Source organism: Eubalaena glacialis, chromosome 18 (assembly GCF_028564815.1).
Source record: "Eubalaena glacialis isolate mEubGla1 chromosome 18, mEubGla1.1.hap2.+ XY, whole genome shotgun sequence".
Lineage (NCBI taxonomy): Eukaryota > Metazoa > Chordata > Mammalia > Artiodactyla > Balaenidae > Eubalaena > Eubalaena glacialis.
In genome coordinates, this window is record NC_083733.1 from 61,625,914 (window position 1) to 61,646,492 (window position 20,579).

A 20,579-nucleotide genomic window follows, 5' to 3' on the forward strand; every position below is an offset into this window, starting at 1 on the left:
GTGGCATCTTGAAACCAGGACCACAAACCCCTGGCTGGCTCAGGACCTGCCCACCCAACTCCCTGGCCCTCGTGGGGTAGACCTTAGGCTCCCACTTCTCAGGACTCCCCAGTGGTTCTGCCTCAAGCATCATGTGAGAGAAACCGGGCCATGATTAGGGAAGGCTCCTGACAAGTTCAGGAAGAAAAGAGTTTCCACCGGGGAAGGGTAGAGGGAAGGGAGGTCATGCCAGCAGATGCCCAGTTTTGCAGCATTTTCACGGACACTGGAAATGAGGCAGTGGGGTGTCCTGGAAGGCAGTCTAAGGATTTGGTGTCCCAAAGTCTGGGTTCAAATCCCAGTGCTTCCTTTTACCACTGAATAGCTTTTTAGTTTGTGTGCATTCGGCTGCAAGTAACAGTTTACGCTGATGAGTGATGGCGGAAACTGTCCTCTTATTTTTTTTAACACATTTTTAAAAATTTACTTTTTGGGGAATTCCCTGGTGGTCCAGTGGTTAGGACTTGGAGCCTTCACTGCTGTGGCCCGTGTTCAATCCCTGGTCAGGGAACGAAGATCCCGCAAGCCTCGGGGCATGGCCAAAAAATAAAAAAAGAAAAAAAAACTTTTGCTTTTTGGAATGGTTAGGACATGGGCTGAAACACCAAAAACTATTTTTGAAAAATTTGCAGCGGAGTGTCTCTGTCCCATCTGCTGGGTCCCCCTCCTAGTTCATCAGTGGGTTTAGTGCTGTAGAGATCCTTCTGGAAGTTCTTTAGACCTAGAAAGGCATTTAGGATATATAGTCTTTTTTTTTTTTTTAATGGATGTATAGTTGATTTACTAGAATATATATTCTTGTATCTCCTCCCCACTGTCTTTAAGCAGACGGTAACATTTTATACACACTGTTCTGCATTTTACTTTCGCACAGAGCAATAGTCGTGGAGAACTTTCTCTGTCAGTATATGGAGAACATCCTTGTTCCTTTTTAAAAAATAACATCTTTATTAACATATAATTCACATACCATGAAATTCACCCATCTAAAGTGTACAATTCAGCGCTTTCTAGTATATTCACAGGTTATATATTCAAGATTATATAATGTGCAACCATCACCACTATCTAGTTTCAGAACATTTTTATCACCACCCCCCCCAAAAAAATTTTGTGCCCAAGAACAGCCACTTCAAATTCCTCCCTCTTCACAGCCTCTGGCAACCACTAATCTTTCTGTCTCTGTGGATTTGTCTATTCTGGACAGTTCATAAAATGGGATCATACAATATATGGTCCTTTGTGTCTGGCTTCTTTCACTCAGCATGATGCTTTCAAGGATCATCCATGTTGTACTGTGGTATATAAGTACCTCATTCCTTTTGATGTCTGAGTAATATCCCACCATACTGAGAGACCACGTTTTGTGGATCCATGCATCCATTGGTGGACATTTGGGTTATTTCAACCTTTTGGCTATTATGAATAATGCTGCTATGGACATCTGTATACAAGTTTTTGTGTGAATGCACGTATTCATTTCTCTTGGGTATATATGTAGGAGTGAAATTGCTGGGTCACATGGTAACAGTGTTTAACTGTTTGAGGAGTTTCCCAGACTACTTTCCACTGAGGCCCCGCCATTTTCCATTCCCACCAGCAGTGTACGAGGGTTCTGATTTCTACGCATCCTCACCAGCTCTCATTATTGTCTGTCTTTTTGATTGTAGCCATCCTACTGGGTGAAGCAGTCTCCACTTGTGGTTTTGATTTGCATTTCCCTGGTGGCTAATGATGTTGAGCATCTCTTCATGGGCTTGTTGGCCATTTGTATTCTTTCTAAAAAATTTTTTTTTAAATTTTACGTTGGAGTATAGTTGATTTACAATGTTGTGTTAATTTCAGGTATACAGCAAAGTGATTCAGTTATATATATACATATATCTATTCTTTTTCAGATTCTTTTCCCATATAGGTGGCCATTTGTATTCTTCATTCTTTTTTACAGCTGCATAGTATTCCCATTTAGATGGACCCAGTTTATTTAACCTGTTTTCCACTGATGGCCAGTGGATTACTTCCAATATCTCGCTGGTAGACACACACCTTGCCCTAAAAACCTCCTAAATGTATAATTTTGGATATGTCAGGTTGTAACTGTAGGATCAGGCCCATGAGTAAAATCTCCGGGTAAAGGGTAAATAAATGTGCTATAATCTTGACCAATATTTCCCTGTACAGTTGATTCTCGTTCCCACATGCCATATTTGTGAATTCATCTACCTGCTAAAATTTCTTTGTAACCCCCAGATCAGCACACCGGGTGCTTTCCCAGTCATTTATAGACATGTGCAGAGCAAGTGAAAAATTTGAGTTGTCCTGTGTGCCTTGTTCCCAGCTGAGATCGACCAGGGTGACCCTCTGTCTTCTTGTTTCAGCTCTTACACCGTAGCCAAGTGGCTTTTTCTTGGTCTGTTTAGTGCCACGTTTTTCACATTTTGGGGGCTTTTTGTTGCTGATTTAGCTGTTTAAAATGCCCCCCAAACATTGTGCTGAAGTGTTGGCTAGTGTTCCTAAGTTCCAGAAGGCTGTGATGTGTCTCAGATGAGCTTCGTTCAGGTGTGAGTTACAGCGCCGTTGGTTATGGGTTCACTGCGAATGAATCAGCAGTATATATTAAATCAGGTGTCTTTAAACAGAAACACACGTGAAAACAAGGTTATGTATTGATCGGTTGATGAAAATGTTGGGACCAGAGGCTCATAAGAACCTGTATTTCCCCCAGGAGCAATAGTTCCTTATTCTGTAATTCAGTGTTTGTGGCAACTTTGTAGAACATAACTACCACGAATAACAAGAATCGATTGTGTAGGGGTTTTTTTGTTTTTTTGTTTTTTTAAGCTATGCTTTACTGGGATACAAATTAAGTATAATAAAAGGTACAAACCTTAAGTGCACTGCTTGATGAATTTTGGCAAATATTACCTATGTAACTATCACCCGGATCTAGCTACAGACCATTTCCATCATCCCAGAAGATTTCCTCGTGGACCTTCCTAGTCAGTACTTAGCCCTCTCCCCCTCCTGCTGCCCCCTTAAGGCAATCACACCTCTGATTTTTTTCCCCATCAGTTTCACTAGAACTTTACTTCAAGGGGATCACACAGTGAATGGTCTTTTGTATCTGGCTTCCTTTCCTCAGCATGGTGGATTTGAGATTCATCCATGACCTTGCCTGTATCAGTAGTTTATTCCCTTTCATTATTAAGCTGTATTCAAGTGCGTGGATATAACATAGTTTGTTTCTCCATCTACCAGTCGATGGACACTGTGCTGTTTCCAATTTGGGGCTTTTGTGAATAATGCTGCTATGAAAATTTCTGTACAAATGTTTTTGTAGACATACTTTTCACATCCGTTAAGTCAATACCTTGGAGTGGAATTTCTGGGTCATAGAGTAGGTATATGTTTAACCTTAGTTAATTCAGGCTTTTAGTTCTCTTCTGGAACAAAACATCTAGTTGAAGGCCATTCCAGGGATATTTGGCAGCTCAATATTGCCAGGCTGCTGGGTCTGTCTCTGATTCACTGGGCCTTCCCCCTCAGGAGTGCAAAATGGCTGCTGTAGCACTGGCCATTGTCACCATGCTTCATATCATTCTCTCAAGCACGAAAGAGTAGGGGCAAATAATCTTCCCAATGTAAGGCTCTGTCTTTTTTATCCAAATGTAAAAATCTTCCCATGTCCACACTTGGCTGCAAAGGAGGCTGAGAAAGGAAGTTTCTGGCAAAGGGGCAAAAGGCCTATACTCACTGTGAGTCATCCTCTTAGGAGGGTACATTGCTGAATGGAACCAAATCCAAGTTCTGTTTAAAAGGATATCAGACTGAGACTGGCTGTTGGACCCTCCTGAGCCTCGGAGAGGACCCTGCGAGGCCACATTGTCAGGGGCCTGGACACTGGCTAGGAACTGGTGGCTTGTGTTCTATACAAGAGCAAGAGCCCCAAAAGGAAAACTAAAGAGACAAGAGCTTCTAGAGCAGTGGTCCTTGGACCAGCAGCAGCAGCATCACCTGGGAACTTGTTAGAAATGCAAATTTTCGGCCCCCCCCCGCCCCGCCCCCCGCCCCTGCCCCCAACCTGCTGATTCTGAAATCCATTCTTTCATTCTTTATTTTAAAAGCCTTCCAGGTGACTCTGGTGCCTGCCCACGTTTAGGAACAAGTGGTCTAAAGCATGTGTGGAATGTTGTAGGGGCTTTTCTTTCCCCTTTGCTTCTCTTAACTCCATTTTTTCCTGAACTTGAAGTGTTCTCTTTTGCTTGATGCCCTGGGCAGCCCTGTGTCTGGTCAGTGTAATCGCTGCTGTTATTCCCTTCACCCCACCCCGTTACCTGTTTCACTCCTCAGAGTTTCCCCCTGTTTTTTATACACTAGTATTAAGAAAAAATTCAAAAACCTTTTCAGATGCCTGATTTTCTTGGCAAGTCTGTGGCTTTATAGCTTCATTTAGAACAGCGGTGAATGGCAAAAAGGGAAAAGAGAGAACATACCAAACATTTCTAGTGTGTGACTACCTGTGTAAACAAGGCTTTTAGGAGCTAGACACCAGTTGCTTTATGAGCAATCCAAGTTTTATAGGGCACGCTTTTATGTTGTTAAACTAATTCAGTGATTTTAGAACTCTAAAGGTCACTGAAAATAAAGGTGGTGTCGATTTTAATTGCTCTCCAAATAGCTCTTTCTTTCTCTCTCCCCAAAAGGCTGGGTGGATGGATAGATGAAAAGAGAGATGGCGAGGCCTGGATCTGGGCAGGAATAGTGGTCATGGAGAGGAGGAGATAAAGTGGAGAGATTTGGGAGGTGGAATGGGTAAGACTTGGGTGAGGGACTTCCCTGGTGGCACAGTGGTTAAGAATCCGCCTGCCAACGCAGGGAACATGGGTTCGATCCCTGGTCCGGGAAGATCCCACATGCTGTGGAGCAGCTAAGCCCGTGCGCCACAACTAATGAGCCTGCACTCTAGAGCCCGTGAGCCGCAACTACTGAGCCCGCGTGCCACAACTACTGAAGCCTGTGCACCTAGAGCCCGTGCTCCGCAACAAGAGAAGCCACCGCAGTGAGAAGCATGCGCACCACAACGAAGAATAGCCCCTGTCGCTGCAACTAGAGAAAGCCTGCACGCAGCAATGAAGACCCAGTGCAGCCAAAAATAAATAAATAAATTAATTAAAAAAAAAAAAAGAAAGAGTTGGGTGAGTCAGAGGTGTGAGGTCAAAGTTGGTACTTAGTCTCTAGAGAGGGCTGTATCAGCTAGCTGCTGCCACATAACAAATAACCCCCCAACTTTAGAGGCTGTTCTGGTTACTGTTGCTTTTTAACAAATTACCCCAGAATGTAGCAGCTTAATGGAACAATTGTATTATGCTCACAGGTTTTATGGGCCAAGAATTCAACATGGAATTTGACATAGTGGGTCTCTGTTCCGTGATGTCTGCGGTCTTGGCTGGGAAGACTTGCAGGCTGGGGGCTGAGGGCTTGTTCATATGCCATGCTTGGCACCTGGGCTGGGATGACTTGACGATAAGACCATCAACCAGAGCATCTACTCATGGTCTCTCCATGTGTCTATCTTAGGCTTCCCCATAGCATGGTGGCCTCAGAGCGGTCAGAATTCTATTAAGGTGGCTTAAGCCTTCCAGGGTAAATGTCCTGGTGGACATGGCAGAAACTGAATTGACTTTTATGACCTAGCTTCAGAAGTCACATAGTGGCACTTCTGTTGCACTGTCCTGGTTGAAGTAGTCACAAAGTTTCCTCAATTCAAGGGGACTGGCAAGATCGCACTTTGGTAGATCATGGGAGGTTAGAGACATTATTTCAGCCATCTTTGGAAAACACGATGCGCCACAGTGGATTAAAACACAACTGTGATTCTAATGGTTGGAATTTGGCCTTGGGTACCTCTGGTTACTTCTCTCTTACCTGGGTGTGGTCAGCTGTAGGTCAGCTAGGCAGCTCTGCTTCTAGGGCTTGGCTGGCTGTGAGCTGGGATGATAGAGGTGATGGGCATGTGTCTCTTATCCTCCAAAAGGCTAGCCTGGACTTCGTCACATGGCAGCTGTGCAAAGAGTAGGCTCAGAAATGCACACCATCACTTCCACCACATTCTGTTGGCCAAGGCAAGTCAAAAGGCTAGCCCAAGTTCAAGGGTTGGATAATAAATAGGAGGAGCTGTAAGCAGTGGGACTAGGGAGAAGAAGAGTTTTTGGCCCCAGTGGTCTTTTTTTCAGATCCCCTTAGCATCAGCCCTCTCCCATTTTGCTGGGCCTCTCTTCTCAATCAGCGGATTCACAGAGTACAGTCCTTGACCCACGGAAGGCTTTGAGAGTCCTTGTGATGGGCTGCAAGGATGTCTAGAAATGCCAACTCGTTTGTGTCAGGTTGTGTTTGCAAATAACGGAAAACCTAACAGTGGCTTAAACTGTAAGGATTAAGAAGTCTGGAGGCAGGCAACCCATGAGGAGTTGTTAAGAACCTAGTCTTTTTCTCTCCTCTCATCAGTTATCCTCTGTAGGTAGGCTTATCAGCCTCAGAGTTATTGCCTCATGATTGCAAAATGGCTGCCACAGCTCCAGTCTTCTCAACTGTATTCAAAGCTGGAAGCAGGAAGCAAAAGACTTTCTCCCTAGAGAAGCTCTGTCTTTATATTCTGGAAGAAAAACTTTCCCAAATTCTGTCTTCCCCAAAAGATTCATTGAGCAGAACCCAACTCTGTACACTTTGGCTTTTACTTATTTGCAAAACTATGGCTGGCCTAGCTGCTAGGAAGCCTGGGAAAGTGAATGGCTGATAAAGGGGATAGCAGTGCCACTGGCCTCATCCAATTATTTTAAAGCTATTTTGGCCACAACCCACAGTAGGAAATATGTACACACAGAGACACACATAATTGAAACCAGTATCACAAACTGATCCTTTTGCTTACCCTGTGTGATGCCTTTTAATATTTTCTATTCTATCCCATTCCATTTGACCCTATACTCTTTAACTTAAAAAAAAATTCCTTGTCGCAACCTGCTAGTATGATTTCACAACCCTCAAAGGCGTGACCCATAGTTTGAAAAAGACTGACTGACTCAGAACGGCGTTTGTTTACATCTTGGAATTGGCAGGGGTTACCCCGAGCAGCATCAGGCTTCTGTGAGCAAGGCGAGGAGGGGTGGGGAAATGGTGTTTGGAAAAGCAACAGCTAGACTTTGCCACATCCTCTTCTCCACCTATCACTTCCCATCAGCAAATGGTAGGGTTCCGTCGACTTTCATTTTTATGACTTGCAAATAACCTGAGGGTTACTAACATTAAATTAAATCTAAATTAAAATTAGCCTGTTTCTGGAGCTTCGCGGGGACTTTTAATTCTGTATCCTGCTCAGCAGCCTGGCTTCTGCACAACTCCTGATGACAACGCAAAACTCCAATGGCATTCCAAGTGCCGGAGGAATTCACACGATTTTCTGGAAGGACACTTTGTCATTGTTGCATCATGGCTGTTCTCTTGAGCTGGTTGTGGTTTCGCAAGCCCAGCTTTTCCTGCTTTTTATAGCCCAGTGGTGGAGAATGAGGTTCTTCAGAATCACAGGGTCTGAGTTCAAATTCTGGCCCCACAGTGTGGTTTGGGGCAAGTGTCCTGACCCCTGGGAGCCTCAGTTTCCTGCGCTGTGGGAAACGTTCCTCCTGCCTCCCCAGAGACTGGGAGGAATCGATAGGTATGGGGTTAGCACAGGGCCTGATACCAAGGAAGCACTGGGGCAGGGTGGGCTCTTCCGAGATGTATCAGTCAGCTTCAGCTGAGTGATCTGCAGTAACGAGTGAGCCCTAGATCTCAGTGGCTGACAACAGCAAAGGCTCCTCTCTCACTCATGTGTCCGAGCTTCCTGCATTGGCTGTGGCTCTGTCCACGTATCCATGTCATGCCAGGACTTGGGCAGAACCGTGCAATGGCTTTTAAAGCTTCTGCTCTGAAGGAGCGCAAGACGTCCACTCCCCTGTGCATAATTTGGGGTTGCAGCTTTGCATGCTAATTGTGTGTCCCCACCTCCCCTGGTCACTTTTTCAAAAGCTTTTTGAGTATGTGTGTGTCGAGGAAGGAGAGGGGCGTCTAATGTCACGCTGGTTGAGAACCACTAGTCATGATCTTCCCCAAAGTCAAGGACTGGGTCTGCTTTTGTTCATTACGGTATCCTCAGCTCTCCCTCATGCTGGACACAGAGCAGGCGATTGGTAAATGCCTTTCTCACCAGGTTGCTCTTTGAATGAATGATTGGATTTGCTTAACCCCCTGTGCAAATTCATTTGTTCACCCCACAAATATTTAGTGACCCCCTACCATGTGCCATGCTCTGTGCAGGCTCTGGGTGTCCCACAGGGAACAAAACAGACAAAAATCCCTGTCCTTGGGGGGGTTGACATTTTGGTGGGGGAGACAGACAATAAAAAATCAGAGAGACGTATGATTTTTTGATGTTCAAGTATTTTCAAAGTAAAAAATTTTCATTTTGGAAAACTGCAAATGTGCACACAGTAGAATAGTAACACATGGACCCCATCAACCAACTCTTTGCCAATTTTCAGTTTTCCGCCACTCTGACAGACCAGTGCTGTCCAGGAGAGCTTTCTGCCACCATGGGAATGTTCTAGATCTGCGGTGTCCTGTGTGGTAGCCACCAGCCACGTGTGGCTGTCAAGCCCACGAAACGTGGCCACTGTGACCGCGAACTAAATGTTTAATTTCCTTTACACTTTTAAGGTAAATTTTTTTTATTTAAAACTTTCATATTCCTCATTGTTCCATTTTTTTTCCCATTGGTTTATTGCGGTAAAATATACATAACAGAACTTACCATCTCAGCCATTTCGAAGTGTACGATTCAGCGACATTAAGTGCATTTGCATGGTTGTGCAACCTTCACCCCCATCCTTCTCCAGAACTTGTAGCATCTTGCAGAACTGAAACTCTGCACCCACTAAACAATAACTCCCGGTTTCCCCTCCCCTGCCCCCAGTCCCTGGCAACTGCCATTCTACTTCCTGTCTCTCCGTCATAAGTGGAATCAGATGGTATCTTTGTCTTTTTGTCACTGGCTCACTTCACTTAGCGTAAGGTCATCCATGCCGTTGCTTGTATCAGAATTTCCTCCCTGAATGATATTCCATTGTAAATAGACACCACATTTGGCTTATCCATTCATCTGTTGATGGACACTTGGGTTGTTTCTACCTTTTGGTTCTTGTGAATAGTGTTGCTGTGAACGTGGGTGTATAAATATGTCTTCAAGACCCTGCTTTCAATTCTTTTGTGTATATATCCAGAAGTGGACTTGCTGGGTCATATGCTAATTCTATTTTTAATTTTTTGAGGAACCGCCAAAGTGTTTTTCACAGCAGCTGCAACATTTTACGTTCCCACTAACTAACAGAGCACGAGGGTTCCAGTTTCTCCAGGTCCTCGGCAAGACTTGTTAATTTTGGGGTTTTATTTTTTTTAATTTATTTTTTATTTATTTTTTGGCTGTGTTGGGTCTTCATTTCTGCACGAGGGCTTTCTCTAGTTGCAGCAAGCGGGGGCCACTCTTCATCGCGGTGCGCGGGCCTCTCTCTATCGCGGCCTCTCCTGTTGCGGAGCACAGGCTCCAGACGCACAGGCTCAGTAGTTGTGGCTCACGGGCCTAGTTGCTCCACGGCATGTGGGATCTTCCCAGACCAGGGCTCGAACCCGTGTCCCCTGCATTGGCAGGCAGACTCTCAACCACTGCGCCACCAGGGAAGCCTAATTTTTGGTTTTTTGATAGTCGCCATTCTAATGGGGGTGAGGCAGCATCTGTGGTTTTGATTGCATTTCCCTAATGATTGGTGGTGTTGATCATCTTTTCCTGTGCTTATGGCCATTTGTATATCTTCTTTGGACAAATAACTACTCAAGTCATTTGCCCTATTTCATTTCATTAGCTTGAACTTAAATGCGCGTAGTCACACATGGCTAGTGGCTTCCGTATTGGACAGCGCAGGTCAGTATGCCCCTGAACTCCCAGAACTGGATTATTTTGCAGTAAATAACAGACATTTTATCATTTCACCCCTACATATTTTAGGATGTATTTCTACAAGGTAAGGACTCTAAGGGAAAAAAAACTGAAAAACAAAAACACGATGCCATTGTTATACCTAGAATCTTAATCACAATTTCTTAGTATCATCAAATATCCAGACAGCATTCAAATTCTGTCTTTCCACTCTTAGTGGGTTCATTTGTGCCCTTCAAGGCTCCCTCTGTCTGCCGGGTTGAGAGCTGCAGGATCCTGGGTAGCCCTGTGCATGGGTGGGCAGGGGGCACGTATCACTGGTTGTGTGTGGCCCATGGTTTCCCATTCACCACTCTATTTAGCCTCGTTTATCTCACCTGACAAATGGGGTAACAACAGGGGTTTGGAAGGACCCAAGGAGACTTGGTACCTGGCAGTTTAAGTCGGACCATGTGCATAATCAAATGATATGTAAACCCTTCCATATGGTAACTCCATTTTTAGTTTTTTAAGGAGCCTCCATACTGTTCTCCGTATTGGCTGCACCAATTTCCATTCCCACCAACAGTGTAGGAAGGTTCCCTTTTCTCCACACCGTCTCCAGCGTTTATTATTTGTAGACTTTTTAATGATGGCCATTCTGACTGGTGTGAGGTGATACCTCATTGTAGTTTTGATTTGCATTTCTCTAATAATTAGCAGTGTTGAGCATCTTTTCATGTGCCTGTTGGCCATTTGTATGTCTTCTTTGGAGAAATGACTATTTAGGTGTTCTGCCCACTTTTTGATTGGGTTGTTTGTTTTGTTATTATTGAGTTGTATGAGCTGTTTGTATATTTTGGAAATTAAGCCCTTGTCAGTCACATCATTTGCAAATATCTTCTCCCAGGCTGTAGGCTGTATTTTCCTTTTGTTTACGGTTTCCTTTGCTGTGCAAAAGCGTGTAAGTTTGATTAGGTCCCATTTGTTTACTTTTGCTTTTGTTTCTATTGCCTTGGGTGTAAACCCTTCAAAATGTGCTCAAGAGCCAAATGTGGCAAAAGGCACCAGGTGGAAAAGCTGGGGCCTGGGGACTTTTGTCCAACCTGACTGTGCTGTGGCCAGAAAGCTTTGGGAGTTGCCACACTAGGTAAGGTTCACAATGGCAGCTAAAATGATTGTGTAACAGTATCTGTCGCTTACAAAATACTTTACTACACCTGAGGATTAAAGGCCTAAGAGCCTCTCCACTGCCGTACGCGAAAGTAAGGACTATGATTGTGCCCATTTTACAGATGAGGACGCTGAAGCCTAGAGCGGTGAAGTCACTTGCCCGACTTCAGCCCATGTGTGGGGAAGTGGGGATTTGAACTGCTGACTCCAACCCCAAACTGTCACCCCATGCTGGGCCTCTTGGCATCAACCTGATAGGCGACATAGATGCCAACCCTGGCACCTGAACGGGGGACCCACCTCAGAGGAACCCCGGACCTGCTGATCATTGACAAATGGTTTTCTTTTTATTATGGAAACTTTCAAGAAGAGGTAAATTAACTAGAATGGTGTACTGAAGCCCCCAGGTAGCCATCATCCAGCTCTAACAGTTACCAACATTTGCCATGTCTGTTAGCTCTCCCCGCCAACCCCGACTACAACTCCATGCTGATTATTTATTTTGTACAGTTTTTTAAAGGTAAAATTAACACGCGTTGAATTGACATGTGTTGACATACACAAGTCTGAGCTGTGAATTTTTAAACCCCCATGTAACGGACACCCCATCACCATGGAGAACCTTGCCCTCTCCCCAGAAAGTCCCCCTCGTCCATTGCTCTGCTGTTACCATCTGAATGAAAACACATGGATAACAGATTCTCACAGGCTGGAGCCTCCCACTGGACATTCACCCGCAGATCCCATTTGGAGAGCCCTGTTCAGGAGACACCCACCTCCTGGCTCTACTTCTGGTCCGAGGTTTACAGAACTTGGGCCACACCCAAAGCTTGGGGCAGGGAGGAGGGGAGAGCCCACGTGGAGCTGGCGGCTCTCACGAAGCCACCTTGGGCGCTTGTGATCACCCTGGTCCAGGGCAGTGCACCTGGAATCTAGATGGGCCAGGATCCCGTGTTCCAGGGTCTTGTGACAGATGCTTTCTAGATCTCTCCGGGGCCTGGGGCTCTCCATGAAAAGGAGAAGCAGCTCCCGTTCCTCCTCTCTCTTCCATCTGCTTGCTTTATCGCTTTTTTGGATCTGAGCTATCCCAAGCATTCACAAAATGCTAACAAAGGCTGTCACCCGGCTTCGTCTTATCTTGACGCTGTGGCCGTGTTTGCTTCACATTTAAAAGAGAAACAATATGATGAGAGGACTGTCTGTGGGATAGTGGTTAAGGGCGGGGACTCTGGAGTCAGCCTACCTTGGCTCAGACCCCAGCCTGACCACTGACCACTGGAGGGATCTAGGGCGTATGGCTCACCGTCCTGAGCCTCGCCTTCCTCATCTGTGGAATGGGGCTGCGAAAAGCACCTGCTTCATAGGGATTCAAAGATGGTGAACAGGCTAATACGTGCAGAGTACTTAAAACCAGCAGCCATCATCACCATCATCATCATCATCACAACCACCATCATTATTGTCATCAGGTCAATCCTTGTTATTCGTGGATTCCATATTTGTGAATCCGCCTATTTGCTGACATTGATAACCCCCAAATCAATACTCACGGCGCTTTCCTGGTCACTTGCAGACGTGTGCAGAGCCATGAGTCTATTTGAGTCTCCCAATGCACGTGCTCCCAGCTGAGGTTGAACGCGGCGACCCTCTCTGCCTTTCCGTTCAGCTCGAGAGCTATAAACAAGCATCCTCTTCAGTGCCCTGTTGTTTTGCACTTTTGTGCTTTTTGTTGGTGGTTTTGCTGTTAAAGACGGCCCCTCCCGTGTAGTGCTGAAGGGCTGCCCAGTGTTCGTAAGCACAGGAAGGCTGCGATGTGCTCTATGGAGAAATCGCGCGTGTGAGATGACCTGCCCTTCAGGCATGAGTTATAGCGCTGTTGGCCTTGAGCTCAGTGTGAGCGAATCAACGATTTATATTAAACAAGGTGTCTTTATTGTTTTTATTATTTTTTTAATAAATTTATTTATTGATTTATTATTTATGGCTGCGTTGGGTCTTCATTGCTGTGCGCGGGATTTCTCTAGTTGCGGCGAGCAGGGGCTACTCTTCATTGCGGTGCGCGGGCTTGTCATTGTGGTGGCTTCTCTTGTTGCGGAGCACAGGCTCTAGGCGCGTGGGCTCAGTAGTTGTGGTGCACGGGCTTTGTTGCTCCGTGGCATGTGGGATCTTCCCGGACCAGGGATGGAACCCGTGTCCCCTGCATTGGCAGGCGGATTCTTAACCACTGCGCCACCAGGGAATTCCCAAACAAGGTGTCTTTAAACAGAAACGCACATAAACCAAGGGGATATATTGATGGGTTGATGAGAATGGGACCAGAGGCTGGCAGGAAGCTAACCCTGTCTTTCCCCAGGGGCGGCGGCTCAGCGGCCATAATCGCAAATTCACGGTGACCTTATAGGGGACATCAGCACCTCAGATGACGAGACCTGACTGTATTTTGCTAGATTGAAGTGCTGATGGATTATATCATATAATGTTATATACTATTGCATGATGTGTGTGTGTGTGTGTGTGTATATATATATACACACACAATTTATAGGTATAGTGCGGTGTGTCTGCATATATATATGTGATAATGTACAGTGTTGTTTCCTGTGGTTTTAAACTTGTATTTGACCTCTCGTCTCTCTGGCTACGTCTTTCTCCTTTTCACTGACTGTCCCACTCACAGCCTCTCTCTCATTCTCTCCCCACAGCTGGCCCCCGAAAGGACACTCCCCAAGTCCCCAGCTGGGGGCCCTGCGTAGACCTGGAGTGGACGCCCCCTCCTTCCCTTCATGATTCGTTTGTAGCGCAGGTAACCAGCCAAGCATCCCGCTCATTCCCGGAGGGGCCGTGGTCCCCCGTCCACCTCCCTGGAAGGGACGTTCCTTCTTGGAAGAGCCTGGCTCAGCCACATCCTTCAGCCCCGCCCTCTCCAGCCTAGGCCCCCTGGGTCATTCGGGCCATTTCCCCAACCTCCATGCCATCTGCAGGCAGGATCTCCCTCCCCCGTTTCCGTCTTCTCCAGATTCTCTGCAGATCCTGCCTTGTCATTCCCTGGCCAGGCCTTGCCCACCTTAGGCTGGTTGGGAAGGGCAGGGGCTCGTAGGCCACAGAGCTGGTGACACGGGAAGACAGTGGGTGTGGGCAGAGATATGAAGCCGGAGAGAGTGTGTTATCTTTCTGCACCGAAGTAGCAAGAGCCTTGGAAGTGCCTCTCTGGGGACAGTCCCCGGGGCCAGCTCTAGAGGCGAGGGTGATTGGTGTGTGAGGCTCCGGGGCCGTGTGTTTCTGTTCTAGACTGGGCTTGTTAACCCAGGGCCCATGAAGTGTGTACGTGTGTGCATACGTGTGTGTGTGTCCCATGACACACCTCCCCCTGGGAAAGAACGTGTAACATTTCGGGCCCACATGCACGTTTCTGGCAAGAGGGTCTTTTGCTTTCGTCACACTCTCCAAGGTACTGTTCAGAGAAGACCCTGAACTAACCATGTGGGGTCCCTCCCTGAGATTCTTTTTGTCACAGAGCCGTCGAGGGTAATAGGGGCTGTAGTGGCGATCAGGAAGTTCAGAGAATGCTGTTGGGGGTTAAGGGTTGTGACCCAGCTGAGAGCACAAGTACGATTTTGTGTGTGTTTGGCGGGGGGGGGGGGGGGGGCACGACAGTCACCATGTCCTCAGTGAGTTCAGGACCATCCCCCTCCCCCTACCAAGAAGGAAAAGAGAGGGTACGAACTCCACGACCCTGGAGCGGGATTGTGTGTGATTTCTCATCGTGTCCTGTCTGCGTGGTGGGGAGGGAAGGATGCCTGGGCTGATGGAAGCATAGGCGGGTGGGGACTTCCCTGGCGGTCCAGTGGTTAGGACTCAGTGCTTTCCCTGCCCGGGCCCGGGTTCAATCCCTGATTGGAGAACTGAGATCCTGCAAGCCTCTCAGTGCGGCCCAAAAAAAGTAAAAAGGAGGAGCGGATGGAAGGATGGGTCAGTTTGTGTATTTGGAAGACGAGAAAGATGGGTGGTTGGGTGGAAGTTTGGAAAGATGGGTGCATGGAAGCTTGGTGGGGTGTCTGGAGCAGTGGTGGTTGGCGCGGGGGTGGGTGGGCAAACACAGAGAGCTTGTTTTCTCACTTGTAAAATGGGGCACACGGCATCCCTTTCCCATGGGGGCTGAACAAGCTAACATTTGTGAAACGCTCGGGACAGTGCCTGGCACATGGTAAGCACGAGACAAATGTTAGCCATCCTCATCCTCATCATTCTGACAGGCTCAGCCCGGCTCTGGCGGCTCCTCTGACTCAGAGCGCCCACCCTCCTGGTTCCTCTCCCTCTCTCTTCCCTTCCTGGAGAACCACGCTGCATGTGTCTTCCAGGGGGACCCAGAACCTGGGCCCCTTCATGCCACCTCCCCTCCCTCCCTCCTTCCCCCGGTCACGTGTAGGACAGGAGCACAGGCTTGGGGCCAGACTTCTGGGTTCAGGCCTGGCTCTGCCACCTCCTAGCTGGGAGACAGAGAACCATGGTCTCCGCTCTTCCTTTTACTCATCTGCAAAGCGGGGGTGGCAGGACCCACCTCGAGGGATACTGTGGGGATTAAATGAGTTACATGTGTGTGAAGCACTTAGCACGGGGCCTGCATGTGATCAGGACTCAGTCTGGGTTGATGTCATCACCATCGTCATCAGATGCTGGGGAGAGAGAGGGAGGAGGAAAAGGCAGCTGTCTGTCTCTGATCAGGAGGTTCTGGTACGGAGGGCACCTGCCCCACCCCTACCCATGCCCCTAGACTTAAGGGGACAGAAACCCTGACCCCTCCAGGGGTCTTGGCCCCAGGGAATGGTCCTTGCAGGGAGGGTCCTGGCACGCTGCCGACATCTAACTTGTCTCCCTTGCCCTCTTCCCGCCCCGCCCCGTCCAGTGGCGATGGATGATGAGGATGGGAGATGCTTACTAGACGTGATTTGGTGAGTAATGGGCTCCCCACCGCACCCCACCCTCCCCCACCCTCTCCCTCCTCTCCCCTGTCCCTCATCTCCTCAAATATCTCTCCCTTTCTTTCTTTCAGTGACCCTCAGGCCCTCAATGACTTCTTACATGGATCTGAGAAGGTGAGTGCTGGGGCAGGGAGAAGCATCCCCAGGGCAGGGGCCTGTGGAATTGGGAGCTGAGAGACACTACCCCCCCCCCCCAATTCAGTAGACATCTGCCCCTTGCCTTCCATGAGCCGGGCCCCAGGGTTATGGCAGAGAGTGAAAGAGATGGCAAATCCCTGCCCTCACTCCATATACATTTCCTTGGTAAACAAAGCAACCGAGAGCTAATAAAGGTGATGGTGGAAAGCACCATGCAGAGCAGCATAAGAAACAATAATGTCACTTGCACAACAAAAGAGGTTTAAAAGAAAATGAATGGGAGGTGGAGGCAGGGGCTTCTTTAGCTGGTGTGAACCTGAAGGATCAAAGGGAGGTGCCCATGGCGCTCTGGGCAAGGGTCTGGGCAGGGGAAGGACAGGTAGGAAGCTTGGAAAGTTTGAGAAAGAAGGCCAGTGGGGCTGGAATGAAGGGGTAACTAGAAGGTGGTAAGACTGGAGTGGACAAAAATCACCAGGTCATGCAGGGCTTGGAGGACCTTGATCGAGGAGTTCAGACTTTATTCTGAACGTGACAGGCAGTTCTGACGGGTTACTAAGCAGGAGAATGCCACATTCTGTTTGCACTCCAGAGAATGGAACAAAGTGGTGGAGAGTGGATGTCTGTTGAGCCATGAGGAGCTGTATCAGTCACCTACAGCTGCATAACAAGTTATCCCAACACTTAGTGACTTAAAACAACATTTGTTAGAGCGCTCAGTTTCTGAGGGTCAGGAACTGGGGAGTGGCTTAGCTGGGTGTCTAGCTCAGTGTCTCCCCTGAGTAGCAGTCAGGATGTTGCCTGGAGCCGCTGTCATCTGAGGGTTTGTCTGGGGCGGGAGGCTGTGCTTCCACAATGACTCACTGCCGTGGCTGTTGGCTGGAGGCCTCAGCTCCTCACCGTGTGGGCCTCCCCATAGGATTGCTTGAGTGTCCTCACAGCATGGCAGCTGGTTCCCCCAGAGCAAGTGACCCAAGGGAGAGAGTCAGGAGGAAGCTCAGTGCCTTTTATGACCTAGTCTGCAAAGTCACACACTGTCACTTCCATCATACTGCATTTACTAGAAGCGAGTCACTAAGCCCGCCCACACTCACAGGGAGGGAACGGAGCTCTGCTTCTTGAGAGGGGATGTATCAAATAATTTGTGGAACGGAGGCGAGTGCAATGGGAGGATGGTGGCCTGGGCCCCAGGGCAGGTGCGGGAGGAGGTGCCAGGAGCTGGCTCTGGGATCTGTCTGGGAGGCAGAATCACTAGACTTGCTGGTGGATTAGATGGTGAGGAAGAAAGAGCATCCACAATGCCTCCTGGACTTGACCTGAGCAACTGAGTGGGTGGTGGTACCGTTCTCTGAGACTGGGAGTTCGAGGTGGATTCCAGAAGTCCAAGGGCGGCTATTGGATATACCAGTCTGGGGTTCTGGAAAAAGATCAACTGGACAGAGAAACTGGAGAGGCTTAGCTGTGGACAGACATTCATTGGGCGCTCAGGGCCTGTTCTAGGCGTTGCCCATGTCTACGGGAACGAGACAGGTCCCTGTACTCCCAGACACGGGAACAGCACGCACATTAGGCACCCGGTGGCAGGGCGTGCCGGGTGCTTGGGCTGGGCAGTGGAAGGAGTGACTTAGTAGGAAGGAACGGACAGTTGTCGGGAGGAGGTGACACATGTGACAGGCCCTGCCAGATGTGTTCCCAAAGACGCTTGAGCAAAGCCATGGAGGCAGGATTCTAGAGTTCAAGGCAGGCGTGTCGGGAGAGCCAGGGACTCAGTGCTGGGGTTGCCTCGCGTTTTAATCTTGCAGCCAAGCCCCTTTCTTTGGGGCGTCTTTTCTGGATGCGGAGTTTCCTGTACCCCTCGAATCTCCCCCCCCAACCCCCCCACCTCGTCTTTGTCTTTTTGTCCCATGTAACCCTAAATTGGTTTTTGTTCTAGAGGTGGGCCGGCCCACTGCCCAGCTGACCTTTGACCTTGGGTGGGGGCGGGTCTTGTTGCAGCTTGACAGTGATGACCTCCTGGATAATCCCGGGGAGGCCCAAAGTGCCTTCTATGAAGGTCCTGGGGTAAGTGGCCCGGGGGCTCGGGGAGGGCCGTGGGCTCCAGGCATCACACAAGTCGCCTGTGGTGGCAGCCAGTGGGGGAGGGGAGAAGGGGTCACACTCGTCCCCTGAGGCACTTTGCCGGGAGGGGGGCAGGGGGCAGTCACTGAGGAGCAGTGTGGGGTGGAGGTGAGGCCGGAGCTGCTGGACCCCCAGCTGTGCCCTCAGGCCCCTCAGAGAGGGAGGTGTGGTCCTGAGTCCCTGGCCTTGGAGGTCAGCTGCTACAGAGCTGGTACAGAGGCAGAGGCTGGCTCTGGAGTTCACGGTGGGCAGGAGGGGGTGGTGCTCCTGAGGAGCAGTGCGGGGGGGCTTGGGGGTCCTGTCCTGGCTCAGCTGTGGGTGGTGTGTGTGACCTGGAGGAAGGGGATCGACTGTTGTGGACCTCAGTCTCCACCTGGAAGATGAAGGCAGGGGTGATGAGCAAAGCCCAGAGCAGGGAACACAGTGGACTTTTATTGAGCACCTACTGTGTGCCGGGCCCATTACTTAATGCCAGTCGTCCCTCCCTCTTCTTCCTCTTCTGTGGCCTCTCTCCTCCCCACTTCGCTCCGCATCCCTCCCCCTCCTTTTTCCTCCTCCCCCCTCTTCTCTCTCCCTCCCGCTCCCCCCTCCTCTCTCTTCATCGACATAACTATCAGTTACCGAATACCTATCATATGCCAGGCCCTTTACCGTAATTTTCATTTAGTCCTCACAACAACCATAGTAACATTCCAAATAATTTATCTGGCATAATATAAATGACTAAATCCAGAACCCAACAAATAAACATTATGTTCATGTTATTACATTTATAGACCAGTAACAATATGCATTATTCTTACCCCTGCCGTCCTCTTTTAATACCCATAACGTCCCTGGTCAGGTTCTCAGCACCTCCTGCATGTGACATCAGTGAATGTCACGACTGTCCTAGGAGGCGGGTTTGGTTATGGCCATTTAGCGGTTAGGAACTCAGAACTGCCTGGTCCTTGGTTGGGGGCTGAGCCGGAGCCCCATCCTGCCAGGCACTGCCCTCCACTCAGCAGCAGGGTGACTCCTTTCCCCGGTCTGGGAGGCAAGGAGGGAGCAGTGCCTACCTCACTGGGCTGTTATTAACAACAACAACATGGGCAGTAATAATGACAGTAACAACGATAGATGATATTTCTCGCGTGCCAGCTAGGAACCAGGTACTGCTCTGAGCCCTCCACTTGGATTAACTCAGAATCTTTCAAACTACAGGTGTTGTTTGTTGTTTTTTTTCATTTTATTTATTTTATTTATTTATTTTTGGCTGCGTAGGGTCTTTGTTGCTGTGCGTGGGCTTTCTCTAGTTGCGGCGAGCGGGGGCTACTCTTCGTTGCGGTGCGCGGGCTTCTTATTGCGGTGGCTTCTCTTGTTGCGGAGCACGGCCTCTAGGTGCGCGGGCTTCAGTAGTTGTGGCTCGCGGGCTCTAGAGCACGGGCTCAGTAGTGGCGCATGGGCTTAGTTGCTCCGCGGCATGTGGGATCTTCCCGGACCAGGGCTCGAACCCGTGTCCCCTGCATTGGCAGATGGATTCTTAACCACTGCGCCACCAGGGAAGCCCCTGAACTACAAGTTTTGATCCATGACCTGGTCAAGTGGGTTTTCCATGCCGTTGGCATAATTATTACTTGTGGAATATTTGCTCAAAAATGCATGCATGTATCGATTACACACTCGTGTCCTGGATTGCCATCCGGAAAGCATTTAATAAGCATCAGGCTCGGGACTTCCTTGGTGGCGCAGTGGTTGGGAGTCCGCCTGCCGATGCAGGGGACACGGGTTCGGGCCCTAGTCTGGGAAGATCCCACATGCCGCGGAGCGGCTGGGCCCGTGCGCCACAACTGCTGAGCCTGTGTGCCACAGCTGCTGGAGCCCGCCCATCTAGAGCCTGTGCTCCGCAACAGGAGAAGCCACTGCAATGAGAAGCCCGCGCACCGCAACGAAAACCCAACGCAGCAAGCAAGCAAACAAATATCAATCAATCAATCAATCAGGCTCACATTGCGCTGGGCACCAAGTAAGGCTCCCATCCGGTAGCGGCTGCCGCTGCTGCCTTCAACAGAACCACGATCTTTTATCTGAAACCTTTGGGGCCAGGCTTGTTTTGGAATTCAGGGTTTTTCAGATACTGGAAAGGTGATGCAGAA

General features: G+C 48.8%; 1 protein-coding gene across 4 annotated transcripts in view; it reads left to right on the plus strand.

The window, feature by feature from the left end:
- The window catches only part of BICRA (BRD4 interacting chromatin remodeling complex associated protein), a 74,216-nt gene that overhangs the window by 35,866 nt on the left and 17,771 nt on the right, over positions 1–20,579 (plus strand). For 3 of the 4 annotated variants that reach the window (XM_061173376.1, XM_061173378.1, XM_061173377.1), the window contains exons 2-5: positions 13,915–14,015; positions 16,116–16,161; positions 16,263–16,305; positions 18,322–18,387. In XM_061173376.1, coding sequence (XP_061029359.1) covers positions 16,121–16,161; positions 16,263–16,305; positions 18,322–18,387 — 150 coding nt within the window. In that variant the 5' untranslated portion in view covers positions 13,915–14,015; positions 16,116–16,120. The remainder of the gene's footprint in view (positions 1–13,914; positions 14,016–16,115; positions 16,162–16,262; positions 16,306–18,321; positions 18,388–20,579) is intronic. The other variant, XM_061173379.1, reaches the window with a different exon arrangement.